Source organism: Carcharodon carcharias, chromosome 14 (assembly GCF_017639515.1).
Source record: "Carcharodon carcharias isolate sCarCar2 chromosome 14, sCarCar2.pri, whole genome shotgun sequence".
Lineage (NCBI taxonomy): Eukaryota > Metazoa > Chordata > Chondrichthyes > Lamniformes > Lamnidae > Carcharodon > Carcharodon carcharias.
Window position 1 is genome coordinate 16,830,273 of NC_054480.1, and position 17,619 is coordinate 16,847,891.

Sequence of the window (17,619 nt, forward strand, 5' to 3'; positions counted from 1 at the left end):
GGTTTTGTTAAGGGGAGGTCATGTCTGACCAGTTTGATTGAATTTTTCGAAGAGGTGACCAGGTGTGTAGATGAGGGCAATGTATTTGACATAGTCTACTTGGGCTTCAGCAAGGCGTTTGATAAGGTCCCACATGGGAGACTGATAACGAAGGTAAGAGCCCATGGGATCCAAGGCAATTTGGCAAATTGGATCCAGAATTGGCTGAGTGGCAGGAAGCACAGAGTGATGGTCGAGGGGTGTTTTTGTGACTGGGTGCCTGTGTCCAGTGGGGTTCCACAGGGATCGGTGTTGGGTCCCTTGCTGTTTGTGGTACATATAAACAATTTAGACTTGAATGTAGGAGGGTTGATCAGTAAGTTTGCAGATGACACGAAAATTGGTGGGGTGATAAACTGTGAGGAGGATAGCCTTAGATTACAGGAGAATATATTCGGTCAGATGGGCTGATCAGTGGCAAATGGAATTTAATCCGGATAAGTGTGAGGTGATGCACTTGGGCTGGACAAACAAGGCATGGGAATACACGATGAATGGTTGGACCCTGGGAAGTACCTAAGATCTTGGTGTGCATATCCACCAGTCCCTTAAGGTAGCGGGACAGGTAAATAAGGTGGTTAAGAAGGCATATGGGATACTTGCCTTTATTAGTCGAGGCATAGAATATAAGAGCAAAGAGGTTATGCTGGAACTGTATAAAACACTGGTTATGCCACAGCTAACTTATTGCATGCAGTTTTGGAATCTGCATTATAGGAAGGATGTGATTGCACTAAAGAGAGTGCAGAGGAGATTTACCAGGATGTTGCCTGGGCTGGAAAGTTTTGGTTATGTGGAGAGATTGGATAGACTGGAGTTATTTTCCCTGGAGCAGAGGAGGATTGAGGGGGAAATGATTGAGGTGTATAAAATTGAGGGGCATTGATAGGGTAGACAGGAAGGAACTTTTCCCCTTGCTGGAGGGATCAATAACCAGGTGGCGTAGATTTAAGGTAAGGGGCAGAAGGTTTAGAGGGGATGTGGGGAAGAATTTTTTCACCCAAAGGGTGGTGGAACTCACTGCCTAAAAGTGTGATAGAGGCAGATACCCTCATAACATTTAAGAAGTATTTGGATGTCACTTGTGATGCCAAGGCAATGGGTCTAGTGCTGGAAAATGGGATTAGAATAGTTAGGTACTTTTTTGACCAGTGTAGAATTGATGGGCTGAAGGACCTTTTTCTGTGCTGTAGACCTCTATGACTCTAATTTTTGTAAAACAAATGTTAGGACTTCAGTGGATGTGTGGTGAAGCTTGTTTGCCTGTATTTGTGAAGTAACAACAATGAATTGGAATTGAAGACTTAGAAATCAAAGAAATGACCTGTGTCTGAAGCTGAAATTACCAGGGTGCATAATTTCAAAGGGAAATATTTTGTTCCTGTCAGCTTTTTTTTGAGGGGGAGGTGAAAAGTGTAAGGAAAGCGATCAGCAAAATGAACAGTAGTTGCAGAGACAGCACACTTGTCAGCTCACCAGTCCTGCTAATCCTTCAGCTCTGTAACAAATCAATTCTGTGTTTGCTGTTGGGAGAGATTAATTTCTAGCATGAGGGCGGAATAGAAAGTGTAACATTTTCTATTTTCTAACAGTTTCCTGTTGCCAGTGTGCTGTATTCGTGCTCTGTGCAGCAATAAACTGGGCCCAAAGTAGCCCATCCATCCACAGCCTTGCATTAAAGTGAGCGCTGTGTCCTTGGAGCGTGGGTGGAAACTGAGAGGGAGGGAACGGCAAACATACATCTAATTTTGACAGGCCTATCTGCTTGTGTTCATATTATGGGAGTTTGTTTCTTTGTATGCGGACTTGCTTCTCTTTTGTCCTCATCTCTTTAGTTAAAACCTGCCCTCAAAGAGTGGATTCGAGTGACTGACTCACAGTTGTGTTACATCGCTGCTGTACAATTTGCTAAGCTTTGTGGAGAGAGCTGAATAGAGGCTTCACCTTGGACGTTATTTAAAAAAAAGGAATTTTGATGCATATTACAGCTTGCATCTTTTAGGGCTGTTTGCAGGGAAATCTCAAGACTCAAATTTGCAAATGTCAACAGAATTTTACAACAATTTCTTTCCTCATTGGCCCAGGTGAGTTGATGTGAAGCCTTTCAGCTGGTGTGACGCAATAGTTAGGAAGGAGGTGAAGTACAAGGAAGAAGGAATGCCTGTCTGGGATGAAGCAATAATGTTCACGACTTTTAAAAACCCAATTTTGTGTGTGTTTTTATTTTATAATGCGACATAATAGCTGTAGAATGAGTTGAATTTTGCAGAGTGCGGGAAGGAGGGGTGTGAATTTTATTGATGTACAATGCTAGTGCTAGGGAATAGACACAGCACTTTTTTCCCTCTCTTTTAACCAGTATTTTCACTGAATGCCCCCAGGTCAATTATAGCATGGCTTGGAATTAGAGTAATGCTCACTATAGTTCTGCCCCAAACTGTCACTGGCAAGACCAGCATTTAATGCCCATCCCTAATTGCCCTTGAGAAAGTGGGGTTGAGCTGCCATCTTGAGCAGCTGCAGTTCATCTGGTTAGGTACATCTACAGTGCAGTTATGGAGGGATTTCCAGGAATTTGACCCAGCGACAGTGGAGGAATGGCAATATATTTCCAAGTTAGGATGTTGAGTGGCTTGGGGGGGAACTTGTAATGGTGATGTTCCTATGCGTCGGCTGCCTTTGTCCTTCCAGCTGGTAGAGGTCGCAGGTTTTGAAGGTGCTGTTGAAGGAAGCTTGGCAAGTTGCTGAGTTGCATCTTATAGATGGTACACACTACTGCCACTGTGTGCTGGTGGAGTGAATGTTTAAGTTGGTGGATGCAGTGCTGATCAAGTGGGCTGCTTTGTCCTGGATGGTGTTGCACATTCTTGGTGATATTTCCATTTCTTACACTGACCAAATTTGCAACCTCTTATAATATGATTGCAAATTTTTGAAGTGGAGATCCGCAGATTCGATTCCTGATCCCAGCAGTGGTAAACGTACAACAGTCAGGTTGAGACCCCTAGAGGAAAATTTATTGCCCATCGCTATGTTTCTTCTGAAAGCGTTGATGCCTTCTTGGGACAGGATTGCCTTAAGTGCAACTAAGTAGACTCATCGTGCTGACTGTCCTTGCCAACCCCTCAATGATAGCCACTGGGATGAAGTGCTGATGGACAAGCTTTGGAATTAAGGGTTTGGTGCCCTGAGGATGGAGGAAAGTTGGCAAGGAAAGAGCATGAAGCTGTACAACTGGTTTTCCAGAATCAACAGCAGATTTGTTACTGTTAGATGGGCATTTATTTCTCTGCCCAAAACAACACTTCTATGATGCTGCCTCGGGCATCAAGGGTCTGCTATTTATAGCCAATGAACTCCTAACCTACTGGCAGCCAGAAAGCATGGCTGCTTCGATAACTGCTGGCATTAGTTATAATGCCTTGGGTGGCATTGCTGCCTCTGGAAGGCATCATCAGAAACCACTAGTTTTGTTGGTTTGGAGCCTTAAGATGCACAGGTGCCACCTCATTATCTTTATTCTGTGGCTCAACTTGGGGCTGCCTTCGGTAGCAGCACAACAACAACTTGTGTTTATATAGCACCTTTAACAAACATCTCAAGGTGCTTTACAGCAGCATGATCAAACAAAATATCATACAAAGCCACATTAGGAGATATCGGAGCAGGTGACCAAAAGTTTGGCCAATAAGAAGGTTTTAAGGGAGCATCTCGAAGGAGTATGGGGAGGTAGGTAGTGGAGAGGTTTGAGAGAATTCCAGAGCCTCAAGTCAAAGCAGCTGAAAAACAGCGAATAGTGGAGTGATTAAAGTCAGGATGCAAGAGACCAGATTTGTCACAAGGCAAAATAACTTAAGATGAGACTGACTATTGCAAAGAAAGGCACTGGGTTGAATGTTTGGATTATGGACTTCTCTCTCAGACTGGGTGTTTTTCATTCTGCAGGATGATTCTCAAACTAATTAAGGAAATGATTCTTAAGAAGCAGGCATTTGCATTTTGCATCATCCCTTGGGATGGAACTGCAGCATTTTATTTTAAATTAAGGAATGAAGCCATTGAAAGGCAAAATAGATATATTTTTCGTTGGAATCTAACTTCAAAAGTTGTTTGGAGTTTGAATTGTTTCCCTTTGAGCAATCAGAACATCCATTCCCCCACCGCCTGACCCCCTACCTACCCCCCCACTTTTTGCTGGGAAAAGGCTAAATAGTGAAAGTTCACAGGCAGAATCACGTAGTTTATCCTTTATCGCAGCTTCAAATCCATTTAATTTAATCAAACAGAATTTAACCCTTGCTTAGGAAGAGTAAAGAAGCACATAGTGAGCAATTGCTTGAGGGAAGAGTAAACTCCAGGAGGCAGGCAGCAGACACTCAACATGTGGGCACAGGTCCACCCTGAGCCTCGCTGCAGCCTGCTACAGCAATTTTATTTTTGAAGTGGATTTGAGAGCTGCTTTGATCCATTGAAGCTTTTCAGAATTCATGGAGAGGGCAGAAGTTTTTTTTTACTGCGATCAGCCATTTAAGGAGATGGTCACCAGTTTCATCAGTCCATGATAAGAATCTGCTGGATCATTTTTTTTCTCCCTTCAGATGTTGAATAGGTTCGTAACTTGACTCAGTCTCTAATTAGAAAATACCGTCAGTCCGTGCTTGCTTTTTTTGTGTGTGTTTATAATGGGATTGGTCTGGTATCCAGGTAGTTAGTGAGGATGAAGTTACACTCCAAAGATGGTTTTTGGTTTAATGCTAAATAACAAATGATTCATTTACCAGACAATTACTGAAGGTGCAGTTCATTTCAGACTTGATTAGCTATCCTGTTAGACTGGTAGGTCATCCTGTTCCTGCACAGAATCCCATCTTCCCCTGCCCTCCCAAAGCTGGACGTTTTCGCCACGCCCAGGCAGCATTCCAGTCTCATAGCGTTGCATGTCTTTCAAATAGTGTTTCTGAGGAAAGACCCTTGTATTCTTGTGTGCCTTGTGGAAGAGAATGGGTGTTGCTTTAATTCGTAGAATTATAGAATGGTTACAGCACTGAAGGAGGCCATTTGACCCACCGTGTCCATGCTGGCTTTTTGCAAGAGCCACCCACCTAGTTCCATTCCTCTATCTTCTCTCCGTAGCCCTGCAAATCATTTTTCCTTCAGATAATTGTCCAATTTGTTCTTGAAACCCACGGTTGAATCTGCCTCCACCACACACTCATGCAGCGCATTCCAGATCCTAACCATTTGTTGCATAAAGACGCTTTTCCTCATGTCATCATTGTTTCTTTTGCAAATCATCTTAAATCTGTGTCATCTGGTTCTTGATCTTGATGCAAATGGGAACAGTTTCTGCGGTGGTTCTGCAGCTAAATTCACTTGTGATAATGTGCCATCACCAGGCTTGTTTACTGAGTTAGCCTGGGCTGCCTTGGTGGTTTTGGATACTAGATGATGTGTGTATTTCCCCCTAACCCTGCTGCCTCCACCCATGGCCTTTGGGGTGAGGTGGGCATTAAACCTTTATCAATTGACCCTGGCTGGAAAGTGTTCCAGTTTGTTTGTTCAACGACGTCAGAATTAAACTGCACTATGATGTTCTCCTCGTTCTGCCAACAGTTGCTGTCTAGACTGACATAGTAACAATGATCACTTGGGTCAAGTGCAAGTAAGCCCTTGGGACCATATTCCAGCATGAACTGGTGAGATGAAGAGCCTCTTCCTCCACAGTTGCTTGGCCCACTGCATGAATGGGGGCTAGTTTTATAGCACCAGGAATTAAGATTATTCTAGTATATTTTTAAAGGCTCTCTGTAATTTAAGAACAGTGATAATTAGTTCTTCATTCCTCAGCTGTTTTTCTTTCATGCTTCAAAACAATTGGTCAAAGACATCCTCTGGTCATATAGTTTAAAATTTTTTTTTTAACCTCTCTTTCACTGTGCTTTTCTATCCCCCGTCTTCTCTTTCTCCTCTTCTCGACATTCACCCAGATCACTGATGTCCTGGAGTTAACACCAATCAACACTTTCATGCTCTCAGTCTCAGCTGGAGGAGATGAGACACAAAACATCTGCTCGCAGCCTGCATCTGAGCAGCAGATTAGGGGGAGATGGTGGCATCGTGGTAATGTCACTGGATTACTAATCCAGAGGCCCAGGCTAATGCTCTGAAATCCCATCACGGCAGCTGGTGAAATTTAAATTCAATTAATAAAATCTGGAATTGAAAGCTAGTATCAGTAGTGGTGACCATGGCAACTGTCATCGATTGTCGTAAAAATCCATCTGGTTCACTAGTGTCCTTTAGTCAAGGGAATCTGCCCTTGCCTGGCCTATATGTGACTCTAGACTCTTAGCAATGTTGCTGACTCCTAATTGCCCTCTGAAATGGCGTAGCAAACCATTCAGTTCTAGGGGAATAAGGGATGGACAACAGATGCTGGCCATGCCAATGACTCCCACATTCCATGAAAGAATAAAGAAAATATTTAAGTCATTCAACATGGTTAAGGGTACAGAAACATTCCTTTACAATTAGGATTAGATGACAATTCAGTTAAGTAAATTGCCATTAAATTTTCTCAGCCTGTATTGTTGCAGCTTGCAGATTTACCATTTTGGTTTCACAGCTATCGGTATAAGAGTGAAGGTGCACAACTCCTAAGTACTGTTCCCTCTTTACCCTGGCTTTAGATTTTTGGTTCCAACGCAACATGTTCGTGTGCCATAATTATTTAACTCGAGCATGGTTAATCGTAATCTCGCAGAAAAGGGGCCGGAATGGGTGGATCACAAAAAATAACACCACTCTTTAAATGCAGAACTCTTGAGAGAAGTGCTTTGTGAGTGCGTGCGCTTTGCCCTCTGAGACACACCAAGACATGAAAGCATTTAATATGCTGGAAAGCCCTAGTTTGCAGAGGAAATGGATACAGTTGAGATGGGATATTTAGCTAGTTAGAGATTGTGGCTTTTTGTGGAGAAATTTATTTGGTTTTGGTCACTGTGGTTTCAATGAAATTTGAACGGCTTCATCTTTATTACATGTTTTGGTAAGTTTCAGTTCTGCTCCATGTTATGTAATGGAAAATATTTGGTATTTGATTTTAGTTTGAGGCTGGAACAGTGAAACCCCATTGGGAGAAGCCCAAAGCACACAGTAGCTGATGGAATATGAGCTGGCAGTTGGGGGAGTACAGTGCAGAACGCAGCTGTTTTATGTTTTACCATGCTAAAGATGCTATATAAATGCAACTTGTCATTATTGGTCTTTGGAATAAATGCATTTAAAGATTTAAATATGATTAACAGTCGCACAAAGTAGCCCTGTCTGAGTCATGCATTAATTATCTTTGTACAAAGCATACACTAATGCTGTTAATCTGCCTGACCACTCCAAAATGTCCTTCCATTTATTCATTCAAGGGATGTGGGCTTTGCTGGCTAGTCAGCATTTATTGTCGATCCCTAATTGCTCTTGAGAAGGCGGTGGTGAGCTGCTGTTTTGTACCGCTACAGTCCATGTGGTGCAGGTACACCTACAGTGCTGTTAGGGAGAGAGTGCCAGGATTTTGACCCAGTGACAGTGAAGAAACAGCAATATATTTCCAAGTCAGTGTGTTGAGTGGATTCGATGGAAACTTGCAGGTGGTGTTGTTCCCATGTGTCTGCTGCCCTTGTCCTTCAAGATGGCAGTGGCCCTGGGTTTGGATGATGCTGCCTAAGGAGCCTTGGTAAGTTGCTGCAGTGCATTTTGTAGATGTTACACACTGCTGCCATTATGTGTAAGTGGTGAAGGGAGTGAATGTTTGTGGATGGGATGCCAATCAAGTGGGCTGCTTTGACCTGGTTGGTGTCAAACTTCTTGAATGTTGGAGCTGCACTCATCCAGGCAAGGGGAGATTATTCCATCACACTCCTGACTTATGCCTTGTAGATGGTGGACAGGCTTTGGGGAGAACATAAGAACTAGGAGCAGGAGTAGGCAATTCAGCCCCTCGAGCCTGCCCCGTCATTCAATACGATCATGGCTGATCTCATTTCGGCCTCAACTCCAATTTCCTGCCCTCTCCCCATAACCTTTCAACCCACCACTAATTAAAAATTTGTCTATCCCCTCCTTAAATTTATTCAGCGTCCTGCCATCCACTGCACTCTGAGGTAGTGAATTCCACAGGTTCATGACCCTTTGAGAAAAGTAATTCCTCCTCATCTCTGATTTAAATCTACCACCTCTTAACCTAAAACTATGGCTTCTCGTTCTAGGATGCCCCACAAAGGGAAACATCCACCCCACGTCTACTTTGTCTATACCCTTTAGCATCTTATATACCTCAATTAGATCTCCTCTCATCCTTCTAAACTCTAGCGAGTATAGGCCTAAACTGCTCAATCTCTCCTCAACAGACAAGCCCTGCATCTCTGGAATCAATCTAGAGAACCACCTCCAATGTAACTACATCCTTCCTCAAGTAAGGGGACCAAAACTGTGCACAGTACTCCAGGTGCGGTCTCACCAATGCCATATACAGTTGCAACAACACTGCCCTATTTTATCCTATAGCAATAAATGCCAAAATTCCATTTACCTTCCTTTATTACCTGCTGTACCTGCATACTAGCTTTCAGCGATTCATGCACGAGGACACCCAGATCCCTCTGCACTGAAGCATTCTGAAGTTTCGCTCCATTTAAATAATAAGTCACCTTTTTATTCTTCTGAGCAAAATGGATAACCTCACCTTTATCCACGTTAAACTCCCATCTGCCAAATTTTGGCCCTTTCATCTAACCTGTCCATATCCATTTGTAAATTTCTTATTTCTTCCTTGCAACTCACTGTCCCACCTATTTTGGTGTCATCTGCAAATTTAGCTGTAGTACTTTCCATCCCTGAATCCAAGTCATTACCATAGATTGTAAATAGTTGGGGCCCAAGGACCGAACCCTGTGGCGCTCCACTAGTTACAGCTTGCCATCCGGAAGACCCAGTTATCCCAACTCTCTGCTTTTTGTTGGTTAGTCAGGAGGTGAGTTACTTGCACCTCTTTGTGACATAGATCGGGTATTGATTGGGAGGGCAACAGAGCAGGGCTGAAGGGAATGTGCTCTGACTGGAAGGATGTGACAGTTGGTGGTTCCTAGAACTTTGTACTGGGGCCTCAGCTCTTCATCCAAGTTATTAATATATGTGGTGAAGCAATAGAATAAGCTTAAGTTTTGCAGATGACATTAAGTTGGGAGGCACAATAAGTTGTGTTAACAGGAGCAGGAAGGTACTAGAGACATATAGATAGTCTAATTGGGTACAAAACTATGGCAGATGGAGTTCAGTGTGGGGAAATGTGATATCATCCATTTCAGATTTGTCATTCTTGGATCCAAATATTTTCTAAATGGACAAAGGCTAAGAACTATGGAGGAAAGAGATTTAGCTGTCCATGTATACAAATCGTGTGCACATGCAGAAATACAAAAAAGTAATCAGAAAAGCTAATGGAATGTTGACTTTTATTTCAAGATGGGATTGGAATTGAAAAGTGAGGAAGTTATGCCCAAGTTGTACAGTATCTTGGTCAAAGTCCATCTGGAGAGCTGCCTTCAGTTTTGGGCACCAAATTTCAGGAAAGATAATTTCCTTGGATGGAACACAGTGAATTAAGTGAGTGATTGAAAGGTCAAAGGTTAAATGGTTAAATCATGAGAATGGATTCCATACGCTTGGTTTGTGTTCCCTTGCGTTTTGATGTATGAGGGTGATCGGATAGAGGTGGTTGTATTGATGAAGTGATTCGATACAAAGAAACTATTTCCTGTAGTGGGAGAATCAAAAACAAGAGGGCATCATCTTAAACTGAGAGCTAGGCCATTGAGGGAATGTTCTTATAGTTCTGGGTTCAATGAAATGAAATGTTACAACAGGAAGACAGACCCCTCTGTTCTTGTTGGCACAAATCCGACTCATGCTGCCTTTTATGCTGTTTAGCAGAGCACAGGCTTCGAATTCTTCCCGATTTCGGATACAAAACTGAGCAACGCTCACTTTTGTTTGAGTTAAAAAGTTTGTGGCGTCTGCGAAGGATTTGATGGAAGTGACGTTTAGTGTCGGGGGGGGTGTGAGATAATAAATTGAAGAGTGGAGCAGAATTATACTTTGGAGTGCAAAGTGAAGGTGCAGCTAAGTAAAGGGGAGGCAACCAGTGGCCATGGTGAATATTTATTGGCTCTAAGCTGCAAATGATCCAGGAGTCTGAAGATTGGTGAATTTGGACCTATGTCAGTAAAGTAACCATGCTGGAATGTGCTGGGGAGAAGCAGTCATGGACATTTTGAGCTGACTTGTTTTTCCAGCGTCACGACTGACGAGTAACCTAGATAAAATGGTTACTGCAACTTAAAACCTTCCTCCTCACCGCCCCCCCCTGCATTAATGCACTCCTTCAATTCTGGTCTCTTGCTCATCCCCAGTTTTCATCACTGCACTGGGGATTGTGCTTTCAGCTATTAGGCCCCCTCCACCTCTAAAATACTCCTTAAAACCTACACCTTTGCCCAAGCTTTTGGTCACCTGCCCGAATATCTCCTTTTGTGCCTTGGTGTCAAAATTTGCATAACACTCCTGTGAAGTATCTTGGAGTGTTTGACTACATTAAATTTGCCATAAATGCAAATTGTTACCAATGATTCATACGGCCTAGAAGTGGATGCTGGTAATTGGTACACAATCCCAGGATTACTGGAGCATGCAGTGGACGCTGTGAAATCTAAGACTGACTCACTGGTTGCCAAGTGTAATTTGTAACTGAATTATCATTCATTTCGACAACCTCCAGAATTAAATTATTTGCTATCCTCCCCCTGAGTCTCTTGTAGCCCAGAGCAATCAGGTGACCTTTCCCTCCCCTCCTGGTCAACATGGTTTCAGCTTCGTAGCCGAAGATGGGAAGCTCAAGGATGGACGTGATCCCAGCCTACTGCACTGCTTATTAAGTAAACTCCCCTTTCTCCCACTCATCGACACACAGCAGAAGCTGTTGATCAATGCGCAGTTCTTAAAGTTATGGATTGTCAGCTCTATAACTGTCAAATTAAAAGTGCAGTTTTAATGCAGAGACACTTTTATTTCTTGTGCATTACAGATATTCCATCCTTAAGGTAGCTTATAGATTAGATTCACTCTTGTAGGTGTTAGATCCCAGACTTGTTTACAGTTCTTGGAAAGCAAACCAATTTGTTAATTGGATGATAATGAATTCATGAATACAAGTGACACTTAAAGACACTTAAATTAAAGAACAGGTCCTCAAGGGTTATAATCTCCGAATTACTACCTGAGCCACGTGCAAATTGGCACAGGGACGCGAGAATAAGGGAAGTAAACACGTGGCTAAAGGAGTGGTGCAGGGGTTCCATTTCGTGTGGCACTGGCATCAGTATTAGAACAGGAGGGATCTGTACTGTTGGGTCGGCCTCCGCCTGAACTGATCTGGGACCAATGTTCTAGTGAAAAGGTTAAATAGGGTGGTGAACAGGACTTTAAACTAGAAAGGGGGTAAAACTCCAAGAAGTATGACTAATGGGAAACAAAACAGTAGGGTAGCATGTGGGGTGGTGGATTCAACTTCCTGGAAAATTATGAAAAAACTGAAAAGAAAGGAGAGCCCAGGAGAGGCTATTAAAGTCTCCAGAACACAAAATAGGACAGAGTGTTTGGAAAGGGCTAGGAATCTAAACTTCAAGCATATCAGATAAAGGGACGACAGTGAGAAAGGGGATGGGAAATACAGGACTGAAGGTGTTGTATCTGAATGCACGCAGTATACGAAATAAGGTAAATGAGCTTGTGGCGCAGATTGAAGTTGGCAGGTATGGTGTGGGGCAATTGACTGGGAGATGAGCCTAGCAGGAAAGAGAGTGGAACAGCAATGGCAGGAGTTTCTGGGAGTACTTTGGGAGACACAGCAAAAATTCATCCCTAGGAAAAAGAAGCATACTAAAGGGAGGACGAGGCAACCATGGCTGACAAGGGAAGTCAGGGACAGCATAAAAGCTAAAGAGAAAGCATACAATGCGGCAAAGAGCAGTGGGAAACCAGGGAATTGGGAAGCCTACAAAGACCAGAGGACAACTAAAAAAGAAATAAGGAGGGAGAAGATTAAATATGAGGGTAAACTAGCCAGTAATATAAAAGAAGATTGCAAGAGCTTTTTTAGATATATAAAAGGTAAGAGAGAGGCAAAGTGGACATTGGGCCGCTGGAAAATGATGCTGGAGAAGTAGTAGTGGGGAACAAAGAAATGGCGGAGGAACTGAATAGGTACTTTGCATCAGTCTTCATAGTGGAAGACACGAGTGACATCCCCAAAGTTCAAGAGAGTCAGGAGGCAGAGGTGAGTATTGTGGCCATTACCAAGGAGAAGGTGCTAGGAAAACTGAAAGGTCTGAAGGTGGATAAATCATCTGGACCAGATGGATTACACCCCAGAGTTCTGAAGGAGATAGTTGAAGAGATAGTGGAGGCGTTAGTGGTGATCTTTCAGGAATCAGGGAGGGAGTCAGGGAGGGTCCCAGAGGATTGGAAAATCGCTAATGTAACCCCCCTGTTTAAGAAGGGAGTGAGGCAAAAGACGAGAAATTACAGGCCGATTAGCCTGACCTCGGTCGTTGGTAAGATTTTACAGTCCATTATTAAGGATGAGATTTCAGAATACTTGGAAGTGCATGGTAAAATTGGGCAAAGTCAGCATGGTTTCATCAAGGGGAAGTCATGCCTGACAAATCTGTTAGAATTCTTTGAGGAGGTAACGAGTAGGTTAGACAAAGGAGAGCCAATGGATGTTATCTACTTGGACTTCCAGAAGGCCTTTGACAAGGTGCCGCACAGGAGGTTGCTCAGTAAGATAAAAGCCCATGGTGTTAAAGGCAAGGTACTATCATGGATAGAAGATTGGCTGTCTGGCAGGAGGCAGAGAGTGGGGATAAGGGGGCCCTTCTCAGGATGGTGGCCGGTGACTAGTGGAGTTCCACAGGGGTCAGTGTTGGGAGCACAATTTTTCACTTTATACATTAATGATCTAGATGAAGGAACTGAGGGCATCCTGGCTAAGTTTGCAGATGATACAAAGATAGGTGGAGGGACAGGTAGTATTGAGGAGGCGGGGAGGCTGCAGAAGGATTTGGACAGGTTAGGAGAATGGGCAAAGAGGTGGCAGATGGAATACAAGTGGGGAAGTGTAAGGTCATGCATTTTGGTAGGAAGAATAGAGGCATGGACTATTTTCTAAATAGGGAAAGAATTTAGAAGTCTGGAGTGCAAAGGGACTTGGAAGACCTAGTCCAGGATTCTTTTAAGGTTAACTTGCAGGTTGAGTCAGCAGTTAGGAAGGCAAATGCACTGTTGGCATTTATTTCGAGTGGACTAGAATATAAAAGCAGGGATGTGCTGCTGAGGCTTTATAAGGCTCTGGTCAGACCACATTTAGAATATTGTGAGCAATTTTGGGCCCATATCTCAGGAAGGATGTGCTGGCCCTGGAGAGGGTCCAGAGGAGGTTCACGAGAACGATCCCAGGAATGAAAGGCTTAACATATGAGGAATGTTTTAGGACTCTGGGTCTATACTAGATGGAGTTTAGAAGGATGAGGGGGGATCTGATTGAAACTTACAGAATACTGAAAGGCCTGGATAGAGTGGACGTGGGGAAGATGTTTCCATTAGTAGGAGAGACTAGGACCCGAGGGCACAGCCTCAGAGTAAAGGGAAGACCTTTTAGAACAGAGATGAGGAGAAACTTCTTTAGCCAGTGAGTGGTGAATCTATGGAGTTCATTGTCACAGAAGGCTGTGGAGGCCAGGTCATTGAATGTATTTAAGATCGAGATAGATAGGTTCTTGATTGGTAAGGGGATCAAAGGTTACAGGGAGAAGGCGGGAGAATGGGGTTGAGAAACTTATCAGCCATGATTGAATGGTGGAGCAGACTCAATGGGTCGAATGGCCTAATTTCTGCTCCTATGTCTTATGGACACATTAGACCAATTCTTTTCTTCAGAAGATTAGTGCCACCAGTAGACAAAGAATCATTGGAGCACATACTGATTCCTAAGATGTTTTCATCTAATTATAACTTTAGCATTTTAGTGTGGAATATTGCTTCAATTGAGTCAATAGAAGCCACATAATCTGATCTGCACTTCCTGTGTTTTGTTGCCAGAATTGTTGTTTATGGTTTAGGTCCTATGAAACAGTGTCTCACTTGTACAGCCACTTTCAGATAATATAGTAATTATGTATATTTTAATTTAGTGTTCTGTTTTTGTGCTTTTAACATTGGTAATTTGAGTGCGTAATGCTAATGTGATCTTTGTTTTCTTCCTCAGGTCAAACTCCCCGTGGCAGCCAGCCCCAGGCACAAAGGCAGCAATGCTGGTGAAAGTTGATAGTGGAACAAGCTCGGTCTCTTCACATGCCTCAATGCCCCAGCAACAGAACTCTCCACCAGTCACCATCCAGAAGCCCCATTCAACCAAAGCTCCAGGTCAGGCACAAACCCATCAGGCTGCCTGTTTCCCACTAGGGGGTAAAACTGTGTCATCTCCTCTTGAATCCAAACCATCGCTGCATTTAAAAAAGACAGAAAATGGGGGCTTCTGTCTTGTGTTGACAAATGGCCCTCCATACCCGGCCCCCCAAAAGGATCAACCAGGACAAGCACAGCCTCTATCCCCAAAGTGTGCCTCTTCAGCCCCCATTTATGATGAGCCTCCCATCGAGTCACCAATCTATGATGAGCCACCCATGGAAGTGGACCCTGGGAGTGTTTCTCAAACCGAGTCAATCTCGACCCCAAAGGGAGTTGGCCAGGACTCCCAAAAAGGGCTTCAGCCCACCAAGCTGCTTCAGAGCCCGGGCTATCCACAGCAAGCTGTAACGAAGCACGCGAGGAAACCGTCCAACACAGAGTACAGCCCAGCAGGTAGAGAGTATATCAAACAGATGGTAAATATAGATCCATCTTCCAAGCAGCCAGTTTCTTCAAACGGGACCTGTGAAAGTTCAAGCAGAATTTCTTCAGGTCCCTTGCTGGCTAAGGACAGCAACAAACAGCCATGGAAGATTCTGGACATGAACTCCTTGAAAAGCAATGAGTTGCACAGTCGTCAAAGCAGCATGCAGTCTCAGGAGTACCCGACCTCTGTAATCAGCCATCAGGACTCTGGCTACTCAACGGGTCCTTCACCCAGTCTGAGGAGGAGAAAAGGGAGGAAAACCATGGCAGGCCAAGCCAGGCCAGGATCTTTGGGCAGCAGCAGTGAGCTCAACATTTTGAACGAGAAGCTGATCGCAGAGATGCGGGCAGTGGTCAATCGGACAGCTGTGATCAGGGGTAGCCAGGCGAGTCTGAATGCGGACATAGCCGAGAGCTGCATCTTGGCCGATATTCACAAAATCCGACTGCAGTCAGAAGGCAGGCATTTCAGGCAGTATGCGAACCGTGGCTCAAAGGAAGATATTGCAGCCAGCAATCGATCTTTGCACAAATTGGGCTCTGACATACGAGCCTCAGTTGACAGTGAATTATCAACACGACCGGAAGTTGTCCGCCAGAAAAGGACATTTGAAAAGGTGGATTTTTCCAGCAATTCATTGGAAAGAAGCCTAACGAGCCAGATTAGCCTTTCTTTACCGAGTCCCGTTCGGAACCAACCACAGGTAACAGAACACCCGTAACTTGCTTCTATGTGCTTAAGGTTAAATGTTGGAAGCTAGATGTTTGATATGTGGTTCGAGTGAGGGGGTGTTGCAAGGGCAGAGGGGCTGTCTTTCAGATGAGACGCTATACTGAGGCTCCGTCTGCCCCCTCAGGTGGATGAAAATGATCCCCAGAACTATTTTGAAAAAGATCCTGGCCAATATTTATTCCTCAATCAATATCAACTTATTACCTGATCACTGTGACATTTGCTGTTACATTATGACAATGACTATACTTCAGAAGTATTTAATTAGCTTTAAAATGCTTGAAGACGCCTTGAAGTAATGAAAGGCGTTATACAAATGTAACTCCTTCCTTAAGTTCTTGGCTGGTAGCACTCCCCTCTTGATTCAAGGTCTGGATTCAAGCTTCTTCTCCAGAGACTTGGGGACCTAACCCAGGCTGTCACTTCAGTGCAGCACTAAGAGACTGCGACACTGTCAGAATCAGATAAGACATTACACTGTGTCCCTGCCTCTAAATTCAGTGGAATACAAAAGATCCCATGACACTATTTGAGAGAGAGAGAGCAGTGAGTTCCCTAGGTGTCCCAGCCAACACTGATCCTTTTAACCAACATTATCAAAAATAGATGGACTGCCTGTATATTATATTTGTTGTTTATGGGACTTGACTATGCATACCTTGGCTATCGTATTTCTCTATGTACCAATAATGACCGCACTTAATTAATTGGCTATGAAGTCCTTTGGGGCATCTCAAGAATGTGAAAGGCTCTATTTAAATGCAAGTTCTTTATTTTCCCCTTTTACCCTCGGCGTTTACCATCTAGAAGGGCAAGGACAGCAGACGCATGGGACTGCCACCACCTGCAAGTTCCCCTCCAAGCCACACACCATCCTGACTTGGAAGTATATTGCCATTCCTTCACTGTCACTGGGTCAAAACCTTAGAACCCCCTCTGTAACAACACTGAGGGTGTACCTATACTACATGGACTGCAGCGGTTCAGGATGGCAGCTCACCACCACCTTCTCCAGGGCAATTAGGGATGAGCAATATATGCTGGCCCAGTCAGCGACACCCACATATCATGAATTAATTAAAAAATTATCCTCGGTTGTTTCCATTTCACAGTTTCTAGAAATAGGTGCCATCTGTTTGCAGAATTTTTTTTAAATGTTTTTGAATGAACGGGTAATCCAGCTGCTTGCTTCTGAGCACCATGACAGCATTAAGCTTGAAATAGGCACCCTTCGCAGGTGATACCATTATCAGAGATGCTTCTCTAGATTGAAGGAAAATAGCACTCCTGGCTGCTGTAATCCTCCAGGCGGAGGGGTTTTCTTTGTTAACTTGTGCCCCTACCTGCTGAAACTATTCAACAGTGGAGTGTATCACAACTGATCCAGTTTGGGCTTCCCTGCAGTCCATGTGCATGCACTTCCCTATAGCAATCACTGGACCCTTGCTGATGTTCTAATCTCCTAATATGCTCCGTGGCAAGGGAACCCACTGTGAGTAACCCAGTTGCAGCCCAGACTCTAAGTGCTAACCCAGTACTGGCCTCCACAGAAATCTGGGAATTTGTAGTCGGTATGGCTCAGTATTCCATCGAAAGTTCCTTTTTCCTCAGAATTAGTCCTGTTCTCTTTGACTAATGAAAGGATGTGCATTAATGCTCTCCAGGCAGGTGTAGAAGCATATGGGTGTCCTTCGGCTAGGTGGGGGGCGGGCAGAAAATCACAGAGGCCCTTGTCCCTGACCACAGCCCAGTAACTCCTGTTACAAATATTCACATGTGGATGCTATTCAAGGACAGGATCAGCCTCGACTCTGATTCCCCCATGTTTGTTAGCCTGTGGCCAT

General features: G+C 43.9%; 1 protein-coding gene across 1 annotated transcript in view; it reads left to right on the forward strand.

The window, feature by feature from the left end:
- LOC121287049 (rho GTPase-activating protein 39-like) overlaps positions 1-17,619 on the forward strand; it is a 172,163-nt gene that overhangs the window by 129,182 nt on the left and 25,362 nt on the right. The window contains exon 3 of the mRNA XM_041204501.1: positions 14,414-15,746. Within this exon, the coding sequence (XP_041060435.1) occupies positions 14,414-15,746 (1,333 nt within the window). The remainder of the gene's footprint in view (positions 1-14,413; positions 15,747-17,619) is intronic.